At 54.5% G+C, this 27,261-nt stretch overlaps 1 protein-coding gene across 1 annotated transcript in view; it reads right to left on the reverse strand.

Moving 5' to 3' along the window:
* LOC140411223 (MAM domain-containing glycosylphosphatidylinositol anchor protein 1-like) overlaps positions 1-27,261 on the reverse strand; it is a 192,843-nt gene that overhangs the window by 136,049 nt on the left and 29,533 nt on the right. The window contains exons 3-4 of the mRNA XM_072500331.1: positions 19,443-19,466; positions 15,981-16,136 (exon numbers count right to left, since the gene is read on the reverse strand). Of these exons, the coding sequence (XP_072356432.1) occupies positions 15,981-16,136; positions 19,443-19,466 (180 nt within the window). The remainder of the gene's footprint in view (positions 1-15,980; positions 16,137-19,442; positions 19,467-27,261) is intronic.

Below are 27,261 nucleotides of genomic sequence, written 5' to 3' on the forward strand. Positions count from 1 at the left end.
CACTGTCACACCCACATCACAGTCACACCCACATCACAGTCACACCCACATCACAGTGTCACCCACATCAGTCGCACCCACATCACAGTCGCACCCACGTCACAGTCACACCCACGTCACAGTCACACCCACATCACAGTCACACCCACATCACAGTCTCACCCACATCACAGTCACACCCACATCACAGTCACACCCACATCACAGTGTCACCCACATCACAGTCACACCCACGTCACAGATATACCCAAATCACAGTCACACCCACATCACAGTGTCACCCACATCACAGTGTCACCCACATCACAGTCACACCCACATCACAGTCACACCAACATCACAGTCACACCAACGTCACAGTCACACCCACGTCACAGTCACACCCACATCACAGTCACACACACATCACAGTGTCACCCACATCAGTGTCACCCACATCATAGTCACACCCACATCACAGTCACACCCACATCACAGTGTCACCCACATCACAGTGTCACCCACATCACAGTCGCACACACATCACAGTGTCACCCACATCAGTCGCACCTACATCACAATCTCTCCCACATCACAGTCACACCCACATCACAGTGTCACCCACATCACAGTCACACCCACGTCAGTCACACCCACGTCAAAGTCACGCCAACGTCACAGTCACACCCACATCACAGTCACACCCACATCACAGTCACACCCACATCACAGTCACACCCACGTCACAGTCACACCCACGTCACAGTCACACCCACGTCACAGTCACACCCACGTCACAGTCACACCCACATCACAGTGTCACCCACATCACAGTCACACCCACATCACAGTCACACCCACATCACAGTCACACCCACATCACAGTGTCACCCACATCAGTCGCACCCACATTACAGTCGCACCCACGTCACCGTCACACCCACGTCACAGTCACACCCACGTCACAGTCACACCCGCGTCACAGTCACACCCAAATCACAGTCACACCCACATCACAGTGTCACCCACATCACAGTGTCACCCACATCACAGTGTCACCCACATCACAGTCACACCCACGTCACAGTAACACGCACATTACAGTCACACCCACATCACAGTCACACCCACATCACAGTAACACCCACATCACAGTCACACCCACGTCACAGTCACACCCATGTCACAGTGTCACCCACATCACAGTCGCACCCATATCACAGTCGCGCCCACATCACAGTCACACCCACGTCACAGTAACACCCACGTCACAGTCACACCCACGTCACAGTCACACCCACATCACAGTCACACCCACATCACAGTCTCACCCACATCACAGTCACACCCACATCACAGTCACACCCACATCACAGTGTCACCCACATCACAGTCACACCCACGTTACAGACACATCCAAATCACAGTCACACCCACATCACAGTGTCACCCACAACACAGTGTCACCCACATCACAGTCACACCCACGTCACAGTCACACCCACATCACAGTCACACCCACATCACAGTGTCACCCACATCACAGTGTCACCCACATCACAGTCACACCCACATCACAGTCACACCCACATCACAGTGTCACCCACATCACAGTGTCACCCACATCACAGACACACACACATCACAGTGTCACCCACATCACAGTGTCACCCACATCACAGTCACACCCACGTCACAGTCACACCCACATCACAGTGTCACCCACATCACAGTGTCACCCACATCATAGTCACACCCACATCACAGTCACACCCATATCAGTGTCACCCACATCACAGTGTCACCCACATCACAGTCACACCCACATCACAGTGTCACCCACATCAGTCGCACCTACATCACAGTCACACCCACATCACAGTGTCACCCACATCACAGTCACACCCACATCACAGTGTCACACACATCAGTCGCACCTACATCACAGTCTCACCCACATCACAGTCACACCAACATCACAGTCACACCCACATCACAGTGTCACCCACATCACAGTCACACCCACGTCAGTCACACCCACGTCACAGTCACGCCAACGTCACAGTCACACCCACATCACAGTCACACCCACATCACAGTGTCACCCACATCACAGTCACACCCACATCACAGTCACACCCACATCACAGTCACACACACATCACAGTGTCACCCACATCACAGTCACACCCTCATCACAGTGTCACCCACATCACTGTCACACCCACATCACAGTCACACCCACATCAGTCGCACCCACATCACAGTCGCACCCACGTCACAGTCACACCCACGTCACAGTCACACCCACATCACAGTCACACCCACATCACAGTCTCACCCACATCACAGTCACACCCACATCACAGTCACACCCACATCACAGTGTCACCCACATCACAGTCACACCCACGTCACAGTCACACCCAAATCACAGTCAAACCCACATCACAGTGTCACCCACATCACAGTGTCACCCACATCACAGTCACACCCACATCACAGTCACACCCACATCACAGTGTCACCCACATCACAGTGTCACCCACATCATAGTCACACCCACATCACAGTCACACCCACATCACAGTGTCACCCACATCACAGTGTCACCCATATCACAGTGTCACCCACATCACAGTCACACCCACATCACAGTGTCACCCACATCAGTCGCACCTACATCACAGTCACACCCACATCACAGTGTCACCCACATCACAGTCACACACACATCACAGTGTCACCCACATCAGTCACACCTACATCACAATCTCACCCACATCACAGTCACACCCACATCACAGTGTCACCCACATCACAGTCACACCCACGTCAGTCACACCCACGTCAAAGTCACGCCAACGTCACAGTCACACCCACATCACAGTCACACCCACATCACAGTCACAGCCACATCACAGTCACAACCACGTCACAGTCACACCCACGTCACAGTCACACCCACGTCACAGTCACACCCACGTCACAGTCACACCCACGTCACAGTGTCACCCACATCACAGTCACACCCACATCACAGTCACACCCACATCACAGTCACACCCACATCACAGTCACACCCACATCACAGTGTCACCCACATCACAGTTGCACCCACGTCACAGTCGCACCCACGTCACAGTCACACCCACGTCACAGTCACACCCATGTCACGGTCACACCCACATGACAGTCACACCCACAGGACAGTCACACCCACATGCCAGTCACACCCACATCACAGTCACACCCACAACTCAGTCACAGCCACATCACAGTCACACCCACATCACAGTGTCACCCACATCACAGTCACACCCACATCACAGTCACACCCACATCACAGTCACACCCACATCACAGTCACACCCACATCACAGTGTCACCCACATCACAGTCACACCCACATCACAGGCACACCCACATCCCAGTCACACCCACATCACAGTCACACCCACATCACAGTCACACTCACATCACAGTGTCACCCACATCACAGTCACACCCACATCAGTGTCACGCACATCACAGTCACACCCACATCACAGTCACACCCACATCACAGTCACACCCACATCACAGTGTCACCCACATCACAGTGTCACCCACATCAGTGTCACCCACATCACAGTTTCACCCACATCACAGTGTCACCCACATCAGTGTCACCCACATCACAGTGTCACCCACATCACAGTCACACCCACGTCACAGTCACACCGACATCACAGTCACACCCACATCACCGTGTCACCCACATCAGTGTCACCCACATCACAGTGTCACCCACATCACAGTCACACCCACGTCACATTCACACCGACATCACAGTCACACCCACATCACAGTGTCACCCACATCAGTGTCACCCACATCACAGTCACACCCACATCACAGTCACACCCACATCACAGTCACACCCACATCACAGTCACACCCACATCACAGTGTCACCCACATCACAGTGTCACCCACATCAGTGTCACCCACATCACAGTTTCACCCACATCACAGTGTCACCCACATCAGTGTCACCCACATCACAGTGTCACCCACATCACAGTCACACCCACGTCACAGTCACACCGACATCACAGTCACACCCACATCACAGTGTCACCCACATCAGTGTCACCCACATCACAGTGTCACCCACATCACAGTGTCACCCACATCACAGTGTTACCCACAGCAGTGTCACCCACATCACAGTGTCACCCACATCACAGTCACACCCACATCACAGTCACACCGACATCACAGTCACACCGACATCACAGTCACACCCACATCACAGTGTCACCCACATCAGTGTCACCCACATCACAGTGTCACCCACATCACAGTCACACCCACGTCACAGTGTCACCCACATCACAGTCACACCCACATCACAGTCACACCCACATCACTGTCACACCCACATCACAGTGTCACCCACATCACAGTGTCACCCACATCACAGTCACACCCACATCACAGTCACACCCACATCACAGTCACACCCACATCACAGTCACACCCACATCACAGTCACACCCACATCACAGTCACACCCACATCACAGTGTCACCCTCATCACAGTCACACCCACATCACAGTCACACCCACATCACAGTGTCACCCACATCACAGTCACACCCACATCACAGTCACACCCACATCACTGTCACACCCACATCACAGTGTCACCCACATCACAGTGTCACCCACATCACAGTCACACCCACATCACAGTCACACCCACATCACAGTCACACCCACATCACAGTCACACCCACATCACAGTCACACCCACATCACAGTCACACCCACATCACAGTGTCACCCACAGCACAGTCACACGCACATCACAGTCACACACACATCACAGTCACACCCACATCACAGTGTCACCCACATCACAGTCACACCCTCATCACAGTGTCACCCACATCACTGACACACCCATATCACAGTCACACCCACATCACAGTGTCACCCACATCAGTCGCACCCACATCACAGTAACACCCACGTCACAGTCACACCCACATCACAGTCACACCCACATCACAGTCTCACCCACATCACAGTCACACCCACATCACAGTCACACCCACATCACAGTGTCACCCACATCACAGTCACACCCACGTCACAGTCACAACCAAATCACAGTCACACCGACATCACAGTGTCACCCACATCACAGTGTCACCCACATCACAGTCACACCCACATCACAGTCACACCAACATCACAGTCACACCAACGTCACAGTCACACCCACGTCACAGTCACACCCACAGGACAGTCACACCCACATGCCAGTCACACCCACATCACAGTCACACCCACATCTCAGTCACAGCCACATCACAGTCACACCCACATCACAGTGTCACCCACATCACAGTCACACCCACATCACAGTCACACCCACATCACAGTCACACCCACATCACAGTCACACCCACATCACAGTGTCACCCACATCCCAGTCACACCCACATCACAGTCACACCCACATCCCAGTCACACCCACATCACAGTCACACCCACATCACAGTCACACTCACATCACAGTGTCACCCACATCACAGTCACACCCACATCACAGTCACACCCACATCACAGTCACACCCACATCACAGTGTCACCCACATCACAGTGTCACCCACATCAGTGTCACCCACATCACAGTTTCACCCACATCACAGTGTCACCCACATCAGTGTCACCCACATCACAGTGTCACCCACATCACAGTCACACCCACGTCACAGTCACACCGACATCACAGTCACACCCACATCACCGTGACACCCACATCAGTGTCACCCACATCACAGTGTCACCCACATCACAGTCACACCCACGTCACATTCACACCGACATCACAGTCACACCCACATCACAGTGTCACCCACATCAGTGTCACCCACATCACAGTCACACCCACATCACAGTCACACCCACGTCACAGTCACACCCACATCACAGTCACACCCACATCACCGTGTCACCTACATCAGTGTCACCCACATCACAGTGTCACCCACATCACAGTCACACCCACGTCACAGTCACACCGACATCACAGTCACACCCACATCACCGTGTCACCCACATCAGTGTCACCCACATCACAGTGTCACCCACATCACAGTCACACCCACGTCACATTCACACCGACATCACAGTCACACCCACATCACAGTGTCACCCACATCAGTGTCACCCACATCACAGTCACACCCACATCACAGTCACACCCACGTCACATTCACACCGACATCACAGTCACACCCACATCACAGTCACACCCACATCACAGTCACACCCACATCACAGTGTCACCCACATCACAGTGTCACCCACATCAGTGTCACCCACATCACAGTTTCACCCACATCACAGTGTCACCCACATCAGTGTCACCCACATCACAGTGTCACCCACATCACAGTCACACCCACGTCACAGTCACACCGACATCACAGTCACACCCACATCACAGTGTCACCCACATCAGTGTCACCCACATCACAGTGTCACCCACATCACAGTGTCACCCACATCACAGTGTTACCCACATCAGTGTCACCCACATCACAGTGTCACCCACATCACAGTCACACCCACATCACAGTCACACCGACATCACAGTCACACCCACATCACAGTGTCACCCACATCAGTGTCACCCACATCACAGTGTCACTCAGATCACAGTCACACCCACGTCACAGTCACCCCCAGGTCACAGTCACACCCACGTCACAGTCACACCCACATCACAGTCACACCCACATCACAGTCACACCCACATCACAGTCACACCCATATCACAGTGTCACCCACATCAGTGTCACCCACATCACAGTCTCACCCACATCACAGTCACACCCACGTCACAGTCACACCCACGTCACAGTCACACCCACGTCACAGTCACCCCCAGGTCACAGTCACACCCACGTCACAGTCACACGCACATCACAGTCACACCCACATCACAGTCACACCCACATCACAGTCACACCCTCATCACAGTGTCACCCACACCACAGTCACACCCACATCACAGTCACACCCACATCACAGTCACACCCGAATCACAGTCACACCCACATCACAGTCACACCCACATCACAGTTTCACCCACGTCACAGTCACACCCACATCACAGTGTCACCCACATCACAGTCACACCCACATCACAGTCACACCGACATCACAGTCACACCCACATCACAGTGTCACCCACATCAGTGTCACCCACATCACAGTGTCACCCACATCACAGTCACACCCACGTCACAGTGTCACCCACATCACAGTCACACCCACATCACAGTCACACCCACATCACTGTCACACCCACATCACAGTGTCACCCACATCACAGTGTCACCCACATCACAGTCACACCCACATCACAGTCACACCCACATCACAGTCACACCCACATCACAGTCACACCCACATCACAGTCACACCCACATCACAGTGTCACCCTCATCACAGTCACACCCACATCACAGTCACACCCACATCACAGTGTCACCCACATCACAGTCACACCCACATCACAGTCACACCCACATCACTGTCACACCCACATCACAGTGTCACCCACATCACAGTGTCACCCACATCACAGTCACACCCACATCACAGTCACACCCACATCACAGTCACACCCACATCACAGTCACACCCACATCACAGTCACACCCACATCACAGTGTCACCCACAGCACAGTCACACGCACATCACAGTCACACACACATCACAGTCACACCCACATCACAGTGTCACCCACATCACAGTCACACCCTCATCACAGTGTCACCCACATCACTGTCACACCCATATCACAGTCACACCCACATCACAGTGTCACCCACATCAGTCGCACCCACATCACAGTAACACCCACGTCACAGTCACACCCACATCACAGTCACACCCACATCACAGTCTCACCCACATCACAGTCACACCCACATCACAGTCACACCCACATCACAGTGTCACCCACATCACAGTCACACCCACGTCACAGTCACAACCAAATCACAGTCACACCGACATCACAGTGTCACCCACATCACAGTGTCACCCACATCACAGTCACACCCACATCACAGTCACACCAACATCACAGTCACACCAACGTCACAGTCACACCCACGTCACAGTCACACCCACAGGACAGTCACACCCACATGCCAGTCACACCCACATCACAGTCACACCCACATCTCAGTCACAGCCACATCACAGTCACACCCACATCACAGTGTCACCCACATCACAGTCACACCCACATCACAGTCACACCCACATCACAGTCACACCCACATCACAGTCACACCCACATCACAGTGTCACCCACATCCCAGTCACACCCACATCACAGTCACACCCACATCCCAGTCACACCCACATCACAGTCACACCCACATCACAGTCACACTCACATCACAGTGTCACCCACATCACAGTCACACCCACATCACAGTCACACCCACATCACAGTCACACCCACATCACAGTGTCACCCACATCACAGTGTCACCCACATCAGTGTCACCCACATCACAGTTTCACCCACATCACAGTGTCACCCACATCAGTGTCACCCACATCACAGTGTCACCCACATCACAGTCACACCCACGTCACAGTCACACCGACATCACAGTCACACCCACATCACCGTGTCACCCACATCAGTGTCACCCACATCACAGTGTCACCCACATCACAGTCACACCCACGTCACATTCACACCGACATCACAGTCACACCCACATCACAGTGTCACCCACATCAGTGTCACCCACATCACAGTCACACCCACATCACAGTCACACCCACGTCACAGTCACACCCACATCACAGTCACACCCACATCACCGTGTCACCTACATCAGTGTCACCCACATCACAGTGTCACCCACATCACAGTCACACCCACGTCACAGTGACACCGACATCACAGTCACACCCACATCACCGTGTCACCCACATCAGTGTCACCCACATCACAGTGTCACCCACATCACAGTCACACCCACGTCACATTCACACCGACATCACAGTCACACCCACATCACAGTGTCACCCACATCAGTGTCACCCACATCACAGTCACACCCACATCACAGTCACACCCACGTCACATTCACACCGACATCACAGTCACACCCACATCACAGTCACACCCACATCACAGTCACACCCACATCACAGTGTCACCCACATCACAGTGTCACCCACATCAGTGTCACCCACATCACAGTTTCACCCACATCACAGTGTCACCCACATCAGTGTCACCCACATCACAGTGTCACCCACATCACAGTCACACCCACGTCACAGTCACACCGACATCACAGTCACACCCACATCACAGTGTCACCCACATCAGTGTCACCCACATCACAGTGTCACCCACATCACAGTGTCACCCACATCACAGTGTTACCCACATCAGTGTCACCCACATCACAGTGTCACCCACATCACAGTCACACCCACATCACAGTCACACCGACATCACAGTCACACCCACATCACAGTGTCACCCACATCAGTGTCACCCACATCACAGTGTCACTCAGATCACAGTCACACCCACGTCACAGTCACCCCCAGGTCACAGTCACACCCACGTCACAGTCACACCCACATCACAGTCACACCCACATCACAGTCACACCCACATCACAGTCACACCCATATCACAGTGTCACCCACATCAGTGTCACCCACATCACAGTCTCACCCACATCACAGTCACACCCACGTCACAGTCACACCCACGTCACAGTCACACCCACGTCACAGTCACCCCCAGGTCACAGTCACACCCACGTCACAGTCACACCCACATCACAGTCACACCCACATCACAGTCACACCCACATCACAGTCACACCCTCATCACAGTGTCACCCACACCACAGTCACACCCACATCACAGTCACACCCACATCACAGTCACACCCGAATCACAGTCACACCCACATCACAGTCACACCCACATCACAGTTTCACCCACGTCACAGTCACACCCACATCACAGTGTCACCCACATCACAGTCACACCCACATCACAGTCACACCCACGTCACAGTCACACCCACATCACAGTGTCACCCACGTCACAGTCACACCCACATCACAGTCACACCCACATCACAGTGTCACCCACATCACAGTCACACCCACATCACAGTGTCACCCACATCACAGTCACACCCACATCACAGTGTCACCCACATCACAGTCACACCCACATCACAATCACACCCACATCACAGTGTCACCCACATCACAGTCACACCCACGTCACAGTCACACCCACATCACAGTCACACCCACATCACAGTGTCACCCACGTCACAGTCACACCCGCGTCACAGTCACACCCACATCACAGTGTCACCCACATCACAGTGTCACCCACATCACAGTCACACCCACATCACAGTCACACCCACGTCACAGTCACACCCACGTCACAGTCACACCAACGTCACAGTCACACCCACATCACAGTCACAACCACATCACAGTCACCCCCACATCACAGTCACACCCACATCACAGTGTCACCCACATCACAGTCACACCCTCATCACAGTCACACCCACATCACAGTCACACCCACATCACAGTGTCACCCACATCACAGTCACACCCACATCACAGTCACACCCACATCACTGTCACACCCACATCACAGTGTCACCCACATCACAGTGTCACCCACATCACAGTCACACCCACATCACAGTCACACCCACATCACAGTCACACCCACATCACAGTCACACCCACATCACAGTGACACCCACATCACAGTGTCACCCACAGCACAGTCACACGCACATCACAGTCACACACACATCACAGTCACACCCACATCACAGTGTCACCCACATCACAGTCACACCCTCATCACAGTGTCACCCATATCACTGTCACACCCATATCACAGTCACACCCACATCACAGTGTCACCCACATCAGTCGCACCCACATCACAGTCACACCCACGTCACAGTCACACCCACATCACAGTCACACCCACATCACAGTCTCACCCACATCACAGTCACACCCACATCACAGTCACACCCACATCACAGTGTCACCCACATCACAGTCACACCCACGTCACAGTCACACCCAAATCACAGTCACACCCACATCACAGTGTCACCCACATCACAGTGTCACCCACATCACAGTGACACCCACATCACAGTCACACCAACATCACAGTCACACCAACGTCACAGTCACACCCACGTCACAGTCACACCCACAGGACAGTCACACCCACATGCCAGTCACACCCAAATCACAGTCACACCCACATCTCAGTCACAGCCACATCACAGTCACACCCACATCACAGTGTCACCCACATCACAGTCACACCCACATCACAGTCACACCCACATCACAGTCACACCCACATCACAGTGTCACCCACATCACAGTCACACCCACATCACAGTCACACCCACATCCCAGTCACACCCACATCACAGTCACACCCACATCACAGTCACACTCACATCACAGTGTCACCCACATCACAGTCACACCCACATCACAGTCACACCCACATCACAGTCACACCCACATCACAGTCACACCCACATCACAGTGTCACCCACATCACAGTGTCACCCACATCAGTGTCAACCACATCACAGTTTCACCCACATCACAGTGTCACCCACATCAGTGTCACCCACATCACAGTGTCAGCCACATCACAGTCACACCCACGTCACAGTCACACCGACATCACAGTCACACCCACATCACCGTGTCACCCACATCAGTGTCACCCACATCACAGTGTCACCCACATCACAGTCACACCCACGTCACATTCACACCGACATCACAGTCACACCCACATCACAGTTTCACCCACATCAGTGTCACCCACATCACAGTCACACCCACATCACAGTCACACCCACATCACAGTCACACCCACATCACAGTCACACCCACATCACAGTGTCACCCACATCAGTGTCACCCACATCACAGTTTCACCCACATCACAGTGTCACCCACATCAGTGTCACCCACATCACAGTGTCACCCACATCACAGTCACACCCACGTCACAGTCACACCGACATCACAGTCACACCCACATCACAGTGTCACCCACATCAGTGTCACCCACATCACAGTGTCACCCACATCACAGTGTCACCCACATCACAGTGTTACCCACATCAGTGTCACCCACATCACAGTGTCACCCACATCACAGTCACACCCACATCACAGTCACACCGACATCACAGTCACACCCACATCACAGTGTCACCCACATCAGTGTCACCCACATCACAGTGTCACCCACATCACAGTCACACCCACGTCACAGTCACCCCCAGGTCACAGTCACACCCACGTCACAGTCACACCCACATCACAGTCACACCCACATCACAGTCACACCCACATCACAGTCACACCCACATCACAGTGTCACCCACATCAGTGTCACCCACATCACAGTCTCACCCACATCACAGTCACACCCACGTCACAGTCACACCCACGTCACAGTCACACCCACGTCACAGTCACCCCCAGGTCACAGTCACACCCACGTCACAGTCACACCCACATCACAGTCACACCCACATCACAGTCACACCCACATCACAGTCACACCCTCATCACAGTGTCACCCACACCACAGTCACACCCACATCACAGTCACACCCATATCACAGTCACACCCGCATCACAGTCACACCCACATCACAGTCACACCCACATCACAGTTTCACCCACGTCACAGTCACACCCACATCACAGTGTCACCCACATCACAGTCACACCCACATCACAGTCACACCCACGTCACAGTCACACCCACATCACAGTGTCACCCACGTCACAGTCACACCCACGTCACAGTCACACCCACATCACAGTGTCACCCACATCACAGTCACACCCACATCACAGTGTCACCCACATCACAGTCACACCCACATCACAATCACACCCACATCACAGTGTCACCCACATCACAGTCACACCCACGTCACAGTCACACCCACATCACAGTCACACCCACATCACAGTGTCACCCACATCACAGTGTCACCCACATCACAGTCACACCCACATCACAGTCACACCCACGTCACAGTCACACCCACGTCACAGTCACACCAACGTCACAGTCACACCCACATCACAGTCACACCCACATCACAGTCACCCCCACATCACAGTCACACCCACATCACAGTGTCACCCACATCACAGTCACACCCTCATCACAGTCACACCCACATCACAGTCACACCCACATCACAGTGTCACCCACATCACAGTCACACCCACATCACAGTCACACCCACATCACTGTCACACCCACATCACAGTGTCACCCACATCACAGTGTCACACACATCACAGTCACACCCACATCACAGTCACACCCACATCACAGTCACACCCACATCACAGTCACACCCACATCACAGTGTCACCCACAGCACAGTCACACGCACATCACAGTCACACACACATCCCAGTCACACCCACATCACAGTGTCACCCACATCACAGTCACACCCTCATCACAGTGTCACCCACATCACTGTCACACCCACATCACAGTCACACCCACATCACAGTGTCACCCACATCAGTCGCACCCACATCACAGTCACACCCACGTCACAGTCACACCCACATCACAGTCACACCCACATCACAGTCTCACCCACATCACAGTCACACCCACATCACAGTCACACCCACATCACAGTGTCACCCACATCACAGTCACACCCACGTCACAGTCACACCCAAATCACAGTCACACCCACATCACAGTGTCACCCACATCACAGTGTCACCCACATCACAGTCACACCCACATCACAGTCACACCAACATCACAGTCACACCAACGTCACAGTCACACCCACGTCACAGTCACACCCACATCACAGTCACACCCACATCACAGTGTCACCCACATCACAGTGTCACCCACATCATAGTCACACCCACATCACAGTCACACCTACATCACAGTGTCACCCACATCACAGTGTCACCCACATCACAGTCACACCCACATCACAGTGTCACCCACATCAGTCGCACCTACATCACAGTCACACCCACATCAGTGTCACCCATGTCACAGTCACACCCACATCACAGTGTCACCCACGTCACAGTCACACCCACATCACAGTGTCACCCACTTCACAGTCACACCCACATCACAGTCACACCCACGTCACAGTCACACCCACATCACAGTGTCACCCACATCACAGTTTCACCCACATCACAGTCACACCCACATCACAGTCACTCCCACATCACAGTGTCACCCACATCACAGTCACACCCACGTCACAGTCACACCCACATCACAGTCACACCCACATCACAGTGTCACCCACGTCACAGTCACACCCGCGTCACAGTCACACCCACATCACAGTGTCACCCACATCACAGTGTCACCCACATCACAGTCACACCCACATCACAGTCACACCCACATCACAGTCACACCCACGTCACAGTCACACCAACGTCACAGTCACACCCACATCACAGTCACACCCACATCACAGTCACCCCCACATCACAGTCACACCCACATCACAGTGTCACCCACATCACAGTCACACCCTCATCACAGTCACACCCACATCACAGTCACACCCACATCACAGTGTCACCCACATCACAGTCACACCCACATCACAGTCACACCCACATCACTGTCACACCCACATCACAGTGTCACCCACATCACATTGTCACCCACATCACAGTCACACCCACATCACAGTCACACCCACATCACAGTCACAGCCACATCACAGTGTCACCCACATCACAGTCACACCCTCATCACAGTCACACCCACATCACAGTCACACCCACATCACAGTGTCACCCACATCACAGTCACACCCACATCACAGTCACACCCACATCACAGTCACACCCACGTCACAGTCACACCCACATCACAGTCACACCCACATCACAGTCACACACACATCACAGTGTCACCCACATCACAGTCACACGCACATCACAGTCACACCCACATCACAGTCACACCCACATCACAGTCACACCCACATCATAGTCACACCCACATCACAGTGTCACCCACAGCACAGTCACACGCACATCACAGTCACACCCACATCACAGTCACACCCACATCACAGTGTCACCCACATCACAGTCACACCCTCATCACAGTGTCACCCACATCACAGTCACACCCACATCACAGTCACACCCACATCACAGTCACACCCACGTCAGAGTCACACCCATGTCACATTCACACCCACGTCACAGTGTCACCCACATCACAGTCACACCCACATCACAATCACACCCACATCACAGTCACACCCACATCACAGTGTCACCCACATCAGTCGCACCCACATCACAGTCGCACCCACGTCACAGTCACACCCACGTCATAGTCACACCCACATCACAGTAACGCCCACATCACAGTCACACATACATCACAGTCACACCCGCATCACAGTGTCACCCACATCACAGTCACTCCCACATCACAGTCACACCCACATCATAGTCACACCCACGTCACAGTCACACCCACATCACAGTCACACACACATCACAGTGTCACCCACATCACAGTCACACGCACATCACAGTCACACCCACATCACAGTCACACCCACATCACAGTCACACCCACATCACAGTCACACCCACATCACAGTGTCACCCACATCACAGTGTCACCCACATCACAGTCACACGCACATCACAGTCACACACACATCACAGTGTCACCCACATCACAGTCACATGCACATCACAGTCACACACACAGCACAGTCACTCCCACATCACTGTCACCCTCCGATGGATACGTTCTGCTGTGCGGTCACGTCCCCACCTGTACGCTTGCCGCTGTTATCGAATCGAGGGCCCGTGTTGGGTGTGTTTTTCGGATTCTGAGTCACATTATTCTCCCTCGTCCAATCAAAACTGTCGCTCGAGTCCTGAGTGAAACCACAGATTTGCTCATCCTCAAATCCACAGATTAGATCACCTGGAAAAATAGAGTGACCGAGAGAGTGACCGAGAGAGTGACCGAGAGAGTGACCGAGAGAGAGAGAGACCGAGAGAGAGACTGAGAAGTGACCGAGAGAGTGACCGACTGAGTGACCGCCTGAGTGACCGACTGTGTGACCAGGAGAGTGACCGAGAGAGTGACCGAGAGTGTGACCAAGAGAGAGACCGAGAGAGTGACCGAGAGAGTGACCGAGAGCGTGACCGAGAGAGAGAGAGACCGAGAGAGAGAGTGACTGAGAGAGAGACCAAGAGAGTGACCGAGAGAGTGACCAACTGAGTGACCGAGAGAGTGACCGACTGAGTGACCGACTGAGTGACCGAGATAGTGACCGAGAGAGTGACCGAGAGAGAGACCGAGAGAGTGACCGAGAGAGTGACCGAGAGAGTGACCGAGAGAGTGACCGAGAGAGTGACCGACTGAGTGACCGAGAGTGACAGAGAGAGAGACCGAGAGAGTGACCGAGAGAGTGACCGAGAGAGTGACCGAGAGAGTGACCGAGAGAGTGACCGGGAGTGACCGAGAGAGAGAGAGACCGAGAGAGAGACTGAGAAGTGACCGAGAGAGAGAGAGACCGAGAGAGAGAGTGACTGAGAGAGTGACCGACTGAGTGACTGCCTGAGTGACCGACTGTGTGACCAGGAGAGTGACCGAGAGAGTGACCGAGAGAGTGACCGACTGAGTGACCGACTGAGTGACCGCCTGAGTGACCGACTGTGTGACCGGGAGAGAGACCGAGAGAGTGACCGAGAGTGTGACCGAGAGAGTGACCGAGAGAGTGACCGAGAGAGTGACCGAGAGAGTGACCGAGAGAGAGAGAGACCGAGAGCGAGACTGAGAAGTGACCGAGAGAGAGAGAGACCGAGAGAGAGAGTGACTGAGAGAGTGACCGACTGAGTGACTGCCTGAGTGACCGACTGTGTGACCAGGAGAGTGACCGAGAGAGTGACCGAGAGAGTGACCGAGAGAGTGACCGACTGAGTGACCGACTGAGTGACCGCCTGAGTGACCGACTGTGTGACCGGGAGAGAGACCGAGAGAGTGACCGAGAGTGTGACCGAGAGAGTGACCGAGAGAGTGACCGAGAGAGTGACCGGGAGTGACCGAGAGAGTGACCGAGAGAGTGACCGAGAGAGTGACCGAGAGAGAGACCGAGAGAGAGACCGAGAGAGTGACCGAGAGAGTGACCGAGAGAGTGACCGAGAGAGTGACCGAGAGAGAGACCGAGAGAGTGACCGAGAGAGTGACCGAGAGAGTGACCGACTGAGTGACCGAGAAAGAGACCGAGAGAGTGACCGACTGAGTGACCGACTGAGTGACCGCCTGAGTGACCGACTGTGTGACCGGGAGAGTGACCGGGAGAGTGACCGAGAGAGTGACCGAGAGAGTGACCGAGAGAGAGAGAGAGACCGAGAGAGAGAGTGACTGAGAGAGAGACCGAGAGAGTGACCGAGAGAGTGACCAACTAAGTGACCGAGAGAGTGACCGACTGAGTGACTGACTGAGTGACCGAGAGAGTGACCGACTGAGTGACCGAGTGAGTGACCGACTGAGTGACCGACTGAGTGACCGAGAGAGTGACCGAGAGAGTGACCGAGAGAGTGACCGACTGAATGACCGAGAGAGTGACCGAGAGAGTGACCGACTGAGTGACCGAGAGAGTGACCGAGAGAGTGACCGAGAGAGTGAGCGAGAGAGTGACCGAGAGAGAGAGTGACTGAGAGAGAGACCGAGAGAGTGACCGAGAGAGTGACCGAGAGAGTGACCGAGAGAGTGACCGAGAGAGTGAGCGAGAGAGTGACCGAGAGAGTGAGCGAGAGAGTGAGCGAGAGAGTGACCGAGAGAGAGACCGAGAGAGAGACCGAGAGAGAGACCGAGAGAGTGACCGAGAGAGTGACCGACTGAGTGACCGAGAGTGACCGAGAGAGAGACCGAGAGAGAGACCGAGAGAGTGACCGAGAGAGTGACCAAGAGAGTGACCGCCTGAGTGACCAGGAGGGTGACCGAGAGAGTGACCGAGAGAGTGACCGAGAGAGTGACCGAGGGAGTACCGAGAGAGTGACCGACTGAGTGACCGAGGGAGTGACCGAGAGAGTGACCGAGAGAGAGACCGAGAGAGTGACCGACTGAGTGACCGAGAGAGAGACCGAGAGTGTGACTGAGAGAGTGACCGACTGAGTGACCGACTGAGTGACTGACTGAGTGACCGACTGAGTGACCGAGAGAGAGACCGAGAGAGTGACTGAGAGAGTGACCGACTGAGTGACCGAGAGAGTGACCGAGAGAGTGACCGAGAGAGTGACCGAGAGAGTGACCGAGGGAGTGACCGAGAGAGTGACCGAGAGAGTGACCGAGAGAGTGACCGAGGGAGTGACCGAGAGAGTGACCGAGAGAGTGACCGACTGAATGACCGAGAGAGTGACCGACTGAGTAACCGACTGAGTGACCGAGAGAGTGACCGACTGAGTGACCGAGTGAGTAACCCTGAGAGTGACCGACTGAGTGACCGAGAGAGTGACCGAGAGAGTGACCGAGAGAGTGACCGAGAGAGTGACCGAGAGACTGGCCGACTGAGTAACCGACTGAGTGACCGAGAGAGTGACCGCCTGAGTGACCGAGACAGTGACCGAGAGAGTGACCGACTGAGTAACCGACTGAGTGACCGAGAGAGTGACCGACTGAGTTGCTGAGACAGTGGCCGAGAGAGTGACCGAGAGAGTGACCGAGAGAGTGACTGCCTGAGTGACCGAGACAGTGACCGAGAGAGTGACCGACTGAATTTGGATACAGAAGATGTAATTAATTGGAGGAGCCAGGTCTCTCTGTAGTTTGTACTTTTGCCAATTGTTGTTAAGTTGAGCAGAAGAGTTTAACAAGTTAGAAAGATTTTCAGGTTGATTCTGAAGAGGGTCTGGACAGATTAGCAAATAAACTTGTTTTGTTAACTTTATTTATAAGTGGCATTTGAACTGCATTGGGTTGCTTAATTTGAATCTGTGGCAGGTGTAGATGGTGAGTTAAAGTTATTCCTTGTCTTTAAGAACGTTTAACTGATAATTGTAAAGCTATTTCTGTGATGTTAATGTGGTTAATTCTGTGTTTAAATTAAAGTTTGTTTTCACATTAACGATACCCATTGGTCAGAGCCATCCTGGAGCTGAAGGGTCCTTTGCTCAGAGTTTTAGAAATAAGAAATTGTTGGGGTTGTCGGCTGCTATCATAGCTAAAGCTGGGGTCTTGTCGGGAGGCGAACAGGCCATGTCGCTGGTTCGAGAATATCCTTACCTGATGGAGCAGGATATGAAGCAGCTGGAAAGACAGAGACAAATATCAATAACATTCAGAAATACGATACATTCGGACCACTAACCCAACATCTCAATCCCAAACAATGAAGAATAGCACAGAAACAGAGAGACAGAGAGAGAGGGACGGGGAGAGAGGGAGAGACAGAGAGACAAAGAGAAGGACAGAGAGAGAGAATCAGCGAGAGAGACAGACAGACAGAGAGAGAGGGACGGGGAGAGAGGGAGAGAGAGAGAGACAAAGAGAAGGACAGAGAGAGAGAATCAGCGAGAGAGACAGACAGACAGAGAGAGAGGGACGGGGAGAGAGGGAGAGACAGAGAGACAAAGAGAAGGACAGAGAGAGAGAATCAGCGAGAGAGACAGACAGACAGAGAGAGAGGGACGGGGAGAGAGGGAGAGAGAGAGAGACAAAGAGAAGGACAGAGAGAGAGAATCAGCGAGAGAGACAGACAGACAGAGAGAGAGGGACGGGGAGAGAGGGAGAGACAGAGAGACAAAGAGAAGGACAGAGCGAGAGAATCAGCGAGAGAGACAGACAGACAGAGAGAGAGGGACGGGGAGAGAGGGAGAGAGAGAGAGACAAAGAGAAGGACAGAGAGAGAGAATCAGCGAGAGAGACAGACAGACAGAGAGAGAGGGAGACATGGAGAGAGGGAGAGACAGAGAGAGAGAGAGAATCAGAGGGAGAGAGAGAATCAGAGAGAGAGAGAGAATCACAGAGAGAGAATCGGAGAGAGAGAGAGAATCAGAGAGAGAGAGAGAATCAGAGAGAGAGAGAATCAGAGAGAGAGAGAGAAACAGAGCGAGAGAATCAGAGAGAGAGAGAGAATCACAGAGAGAGAGAGAGAATCAGAGAGAGAGAGAATCAGAGAGAGGGAGAGAACAGAGAGAGAGAATCAGAGAGAGGGAGAGAACAGAGAGAGAGAATCAGAGAGAGAGAGAATCACAGAGAGAGAATCAGAGAGAGAGAGAGAATCAGAGAGAGAGAGAATCAGAATGAGAGACAATCAGAGAGAGAGAGAGAGAATCACAGAGAGAGAATCAGAGAGAGAGAGAATCAGCGAGAGAGAGAGAATCAGAGAGAGAGAGAATCAGAGAGAGAGAGAGAATCAGAGAGAATCCGAGAGAGACAGACAGACAGAGAGGGAGACATGGAGAGAGGGAGAGAGACAAAGAGAAGGACAGAGAGAATAAGCGAGAGAAAGAGACAGACAGAGAGAGAGGGAGACACAAAGAGAGAGAGACAGAGAGAGAGAATCAGCAAGAGAATCAGAGAGAGAGAGAGAATCAGAGAGAGACACAGACAGAGAGGGAGACATGGAGAGAGGGAGATACAAAGAGAGAGAGAGGAAGTGACAAAGAGAGAGAGAATCAGCGACAGTGAGAGAGACATGGAGAGAGGGACATGGAAAGAGGGAGACAAGGAGAGAGAGACACAGAGAGAGAATCAGCGAGAGAGAGAATCAGAGAGAGAGAGACAATCAGAGAGAGAATCAGAGAGAGAGAGACAGAGAGGGAGACATGGAGAGAGGGAGAGACAAAGAGAGAGAGAGAGGTAGTGACAGAGAGAGAGGGAGAGAGACTGTTATAACCTGCCTACTTACGATTGGCTGGGGACTAATGACTATCCCACAATCCTGTGGGAGTATGAACTTCCCCAATGAGGGGGGCGGAGAAACTCCTAGTATAAATAAGCTGGCCAGTTCAGGAACCAGCAGGAAGGAGAAGGTAGCAAGGGAAGTTACTGCTACTGTTATGTCTATATTGTTATAGTAAATAAACGTTATTATTTTGTATCCTAAAAACTCGTGCTGGATTCTTCGTGGCCCTTACAAAACTGGCGACGAGGATGGGATTGTCTCGGCATCGTCCGATTCGGCAGTTTGCGCCCGGTGACCCAGTGTTCGTTCGGAATTTTGCTGGTGGTGCCCAATGGGTTCCTGGTGTAATCTTTCGCCAAACGGGCCCTATATCTTACCAAGTGCAAACCCAGGGTCGTCTCCAGCGCAAACACGTAGACCAAGTCCGGTCCAGAAGATCAACCCCTCAAAAGATTCCCCGCCCCCGGAGCTTATTTCTACAGCCGCAGAGACCAGAGACAAGGGAAGGTAGTCCTCACAATCTTCCACTGGCGCCTCACTCGAAGCCTGCGCAGGTCGTGACGGAACCGAATGGAGATAGAGACGCTGACATGACGGAGGCAGCAGACTCTGACTCCGAGATGGAGACACAGGATGCATCAGAGGGGGAATCCTCGGGCCCACGGGCCGTGGATGTACAACCGCGCCGTTCATCACGGAAGCATCGGTCTCCGTCTCGTTACACGCCGCCTGGTCCAGCGCCGCGTGCAAATGGTGTCCGGCCTGCGGCCAAACGAGTCCGACGCCCTCCTTCACCAGGGTCTTCGGTGGATTCCTTGGACTTTGGGGGGAGGGATGTTATAATCTGCCTACTTACCATTGGCTGGGGACTAATGACTATCCCACAATCCTGTGGGAGTATGAACTTCCCCAATGAGGGGGGCGGAGAAACTCCTAGTATAAATAAGCTGGCCAGTTCAGGAACCAGCAGGAAGGAGAAGGTAGCAAGGGAAGTTACTGCTACTGTTATGTCTATATTGTTATAGTAAATAAACGTTATTATTTTGTATCCTAAAAACTCGTGCTGGATTCTTCGTGGCCCTTACAAAAGAGACTGAGAGCAAGAGAGACAGAGGCAGACTGGGACAGAGAGATAGAGAGAATGACCGAGAGACGTGAAAGCGGGAGAGAGTGAGACAGAGAGAGAGAGGAAGAGAGAGAGACAGAGAGGGAGAGAGAGACAGAGAGGGGGACAAAGAGACAGATAGAGGGACACAGAGAGAGGGACAGACAGAGACAGGGAGAGACAGAGTGTGAGGGAGGGAGAGCTCTGTGACTTCTCTCTCTGATCACGATTCTCCCAAAAGGAACCAATGTTGTGAGAGAGGGCTTTTAGCCGCACGGCACTTGCCAGGTAAACACATGGCGATTCACAGCACTTGTTTTGAACGAGGGGCCTGAATAGGGGGACGTGGGGCCACACACAGGCCCGTTTAGTACAGTGTTTTAAAGGGTGTGACCTCCCGCCTTTTTAAAGGGTGTGACCTCCCGTAGCCCAAATGTACTATGGGAGGGAGGGGCCCGGCTCCCCCACTGCTCAACCCTGGCCTGATCTCATGCATGCACAAAACGCCAGCTTGGCGATGCCAGGGCGAGCCAGATGATACCAGCAGTGCCAGGGGTATCACGCTGCCCAAACGGCATGCAGCTGAGGGCCTCCCAGCCCCTGGCTAGACCCCGCCCAATGTGGCCGGGACGTACATCGCAACCGCTCGCAAGATTGGTTCTTGCGAGGTGTGGCGAGGGAGCGTTCTCCCAGCGATCATCAGCCCGGCTGTCGCGGCAAGCTCCGTCTGGGGCATTCGATTGTGCCCTCTGCCCCTCCCTCTCTCTCTGTCCGTCTCCCTGTCTCTGACCCTCTCTCTCTCTCTGTCTGTCTCCCTCTCTCTCTCTCTCTCTGTCTGTCCGTCTGTCTCCCTCTCTCTCTGTCTGTCTCCCTCTCTCTCTCTCTCTGTCTGTCTGCCTCTCTCTCTCTCTCTCTCTCTCTGTCTGTCTGTCTGTCTCCCTCACTCTCTGTCTGTCTCCCTCTCTCTCTGTCTGTCTCCCTCTCTCTCTGTCTGTCTGTCTCTCTCTGTCTCCCTCTCTCTCTGTCTGTCTCCCTCTCTCTCTCTCTGTCTCCCTCTCTCTCTGTCTGTCTGCCTCTCTCTCTCTCTCTGTCTGTCCGTCTGTCTCCCTCACTCTCTGTCCATCGCCCACTCTCTCTGTCCTTCTGCCTCTCTCTCTCTCTCTCTCTCTGTCCATCTCCCTCTCTCTCTGTCTGTCTGCCTCTCTCTCTCTCTGTCTCCCTCTCTCTCTGTCTGTCTCCCTCTCTCTCTGTCCATCTCCCTCTCTCTCTGTCCGTCTCCCTCTCTCTCTGTCCTTCTGCCTCTCTCTCTCTCTCTCTGTCTGTCCATCTCCCTCTCTCTCTGTCTGTCTGCCTCTCTCTCTCTCTGTCTCCCTCTCTCTCTGTCTGTCTCCCTCTCTCTCTGTCCATCTCCCTCTCTCTCTGTCCGTCTCCCTCTCTCTCTGTCAGTCTGCCTCTCTCTCTGTCTGTCCATCTCCCCCTCTCTCTCTCTCTGTCTGTCTGCCTCTCTCTCTCTGTCAGTCCGTCTGTCTCCCTCTCTCTCTCTGTCTATCTCCTTCTCTCTCTCTGTCTGTCTGTCTCCCTCTCTCTCTCTCTGTCTGTCTCCCTCTCTCTCTGTCTGTCTGCCTCTCTCTCTCTCTCTCTCTCTGTCTGTCCGTCTCCCTCTCTCTCTGTCTGTCTCCCTCTCTCTCTGTCTATCTGTCTGTCCGTCTGTCTCCCTCACTCTCTGTCTGTCCGTCTCCCTCTCTCTCTCTCTGTCTGTCCGTCTGTCTCCCTCACTCTCTGTCCATCTCCCTCTCTCTCTGTCTGTCTGCCTCTCTCTCTGTCCATCTCCCTCTCTCTCTGTCTGTCTGCCTCTCTCTCTGTCCATCTGCCTCTCTCTCTCTCTCTCTGTCTGCCTCTCTCTCTGTCCGTCTGCCTTTCTCTCTCTCTCTCTCTGTCTCCCTCACTCTCTGTCTGTCCGTCTCCCTCTCTCTCTCTCTGTCTGTCTGTCTGTCTGTCTCCCTCACTCTCTGTCCATCTCCCTCTCTCTCTGTCTGTCTGCCTCTCTCTCTGTCTGTCTCCCTCTCTCTCTGTCTGTCTGCCTCTCTCTCTGTCCATCTCCCTCTCTCTCTGTCCGTCTGCCTCTCTCTCTCTCTCTCTGTCTGTCTATCTCCCTCTCTCTCTGTCTGTCTGCCTCTCTCTCTCTCTCTCTCTGTCTGTCTGCCTCTCTCTCTCTCTCTCTCTGTCTGTCCGTCTGTCTCCCTCTCTCTCTGTCTGTCTCCCTATCTGTCTATCTCCCTCTCTCCCTGTCTGTCTGTCTCCCTCTCTCTCTGTCTGTCTCCCTCTCTCTCTGTCCATCTGCCTCTCTCTCTCTCTGTCTGTCCGTCTGTCTCCCTCTCTCTCTGTCTGTCTCCCTCTCTCTCTGTCTGTCTGCCTCTCTCTCTGTCTGTCTGCCTCTCTCTCTCTCTGTCTGTCCGTCTGTCTCCCTCTCTCTCTGTCCGTCTGTCTCCCTCTCTCTCTGTCCATCTCCCTCTCTCTCTGTCTGTCTCCCTCTCTCTCTGTCAGTCTGCCTCTCTGTCTATCTGTCCATCTCCCTCTCCCTCTCTCTCTCTCTGTCTCCATCTCTCTGTCTATCTGTCTGTCTCCCTCACTCTCTGTCTACCTCCTCTCTCTCTGTCTCTGTCTGCATCTCTCTCTCTGTCTGTCCGTCTGTCTCCCTCTCTCTCTCTGTCTATCTCCTTCTCTCTCTCTGTCTGTCTGTCTCCCTCTCTCTCTGTCTGTCTGCCTCTCTCTCTCTCTCTCTGTCTGTCCGTCTCCCTCTCTCTCTGTCTGTCTCCCTCTCTCTCTGTCTGTCTCCCTCTCTGTCTCCCTCTCTCTCTCTCTCTCTGTCTGTCCGTCTCCATCTCTCTGTCTATCTGTCTGTCCATCTGCCTCCCTCTCTCTCTGTCTGCCTGCCTCTCTCTCTGTCTGTCCGTCTCCCTCTCTCTCTGTCTGTCTCCCTCTCTCTCTGTCTGTCTCCCTCTCTGTCTCCCTCTCTCTCTCTCTCTCTGTCTGTCCGTCTCCATCTCTCTGTCTATCTGTCTGTCCATCTGCCTCCCTCTCTCTCTGTCTGCCTCTCTCTCTCTCTCTCTCTGTCTGTCCATCTCCCTCTCTCTCTGTCTGTCTCCCTCTCTCTGTCTATCTGTCTGTCCGTCTGTCTGCCTCTCTCTCTGTCTGTCTCCCTCTCTCTGTCTATCTGTCTCCCTCTCTCTCTGTCTGTCTGTCCGTCTGTCTCACTCTCTGATTCTCTGGAAAGATTTTATTTACAATGAATTTAGAGTACCCAATTCTTTTTTGTACCCACCCCACCCCAACCCCACCTCCCACCCCCACCCCCCCACCCCCACCCCCACACCCCCTCCCACTCCCCCCCAACACCCCCTCCCACTCACCCCCACCCCCCTCCCAACCCCCACCCCCCCCTCCCACTCCCTCCCCACCCCCCCTCCCCCCACCCCCTCCCACTCCCCACCCCCCCAACACCCCCTCCCACTCCCCACCCCCCCCAACCCCCCCTCCCACCCCTACTGGCCGTGCGGCTGGAGGCTGATGGGGGATTGACAATTGTGGAGCACCTCACACATCCCAAGTGGATCCCTGCGGGTGGGCCATGTAGCCTGCGGGAGTCGCACCCTGAACACTGCGAGAGACAACATCACACACGCAGCGGCCAACATCCCAACACCCAGGGGGGCGGGACACAGCTTCCGGGACATGGCCATGGCCGGAGGGTGGGGGGGTGTCACGGGGGGGGGGGTGCCTGGAGAGGTGGGCCAAGGGTCCAGAGGTCGGCCCGCATTGCGGTGAAAGTGTGATGTACCATTCGCCCCCCTCACCCATTATCTACCCCCCCCCCTCCCCCGGTGCCCTCCGTGATCCTCGACGTGCTTGGCCCTCCTAACTCTAGCACTATGTCTAGGTGAGGTGGAGGCAGCCAGCTGCTTGCCTCGTCCCGTGGCCTTCGATGCCCCTGGCGGACGTCCTGTGGGGGCTCTGAGACCGGAGGGCGCTGGTTCACTTATTGGCAACACGTGCTCAGCTGTGCCACCTTGTCCCGCGCGCTGACACACGGCCTCATCAGAGGCCTGGAACTCAGGGGAGCTGGTGGCCACCATCGCTGCCCCATGGGGCGGGTCCGAGTGGCCACTCAGCACCCCCTTCTCCCGGTCGGTGCCCATTGGGCCCCAGGGTTCACCTTGGGACGGAGGGGCAGCTGGTTCGAGCCCCGGCTGCCCGTGCATCATCTGGCTCTGCCAGACCTGCCGGCTCCCCACGGTCTGCACCATCGTGTTGACGCCCTCGGTGATGCTCCTCAGAGACTGGGCCACGCCCTGCAGCCCCTCGGCCGTGCCCACCGGAGAGCGGGACAATCTCCGCAGAGTCTCGGCCGTGCCCACCGGAGAGCGGGACAATCTCCGCAGAGTCTCGGCCGTGCCCACCGGAGAGCGGGACAATCTCCGCAGAGTCTCGGCCGTGCCCACCGGAGAGCGGGACAATCTCCGCAGAGTCTCGGCCGTGCCCACCGGAGAGCGGGACAATCTCCGCAGAGTCATGGCCGTGCCGACCGGAGAGCGGGACAATCTCCGCAGCGTCACGGCCGTGCCCACCGGAGAGCGGGACAATCTCCGCAGCCCCTCGGCCGTGCCCACCGGAGAGCGGGACAATCTCCGCAGAGTCTCGGCCGTGCCCACCGGAGAGCGGGACAATCTCCGCAGAGTCTCGGCCGTGCCCACCGGAGAGCGGGACAATCTCCGCAGCCCCTCGGCCGTGCCCACCGGAGAGCGGGACAATCTCCGCAGAGTCTCGGCCGTGCCCACCGGAGAGCGGGACAATCTCCGCAGAGTCTCGGCCGTGCCCACCGGAGAGCGGGACAATCTCCGCAGAGTCTCGGCCGTGCCCACCGGAGAGCGGGACAATCTCCGCAGCCCCTCGGCCGCGCCCACCGGAGAGCGGGACAATCTCCGCAGCCCCTCGGCCGTGCCCACCGGAGAGCGGGACAATCTCCGCAGAGTCTCGGCCGTGCCCACCGGAGAGCGGGACAATCTCCGCAGAGTCTCGGCCGTGCCCATCGG

The sequence above is a fragment of the Scyliorhinus torazame genome, chromosome 4 (assembly GCF_047496885.1).
Source record: "Scyliorhinus torazame isolate Kashiwa2021f chromosome 4, sScyTor2.1, whole genome shotgun sequence".
In the NCBI taxonomy this organism is placed as follows: Eukaryota; Metazoa; Chordata; class Chondrichthyes; order Carcharhiniformes; family Scyliorhinidae; genus Scyliorhinus; species Scyliorhinus torazame.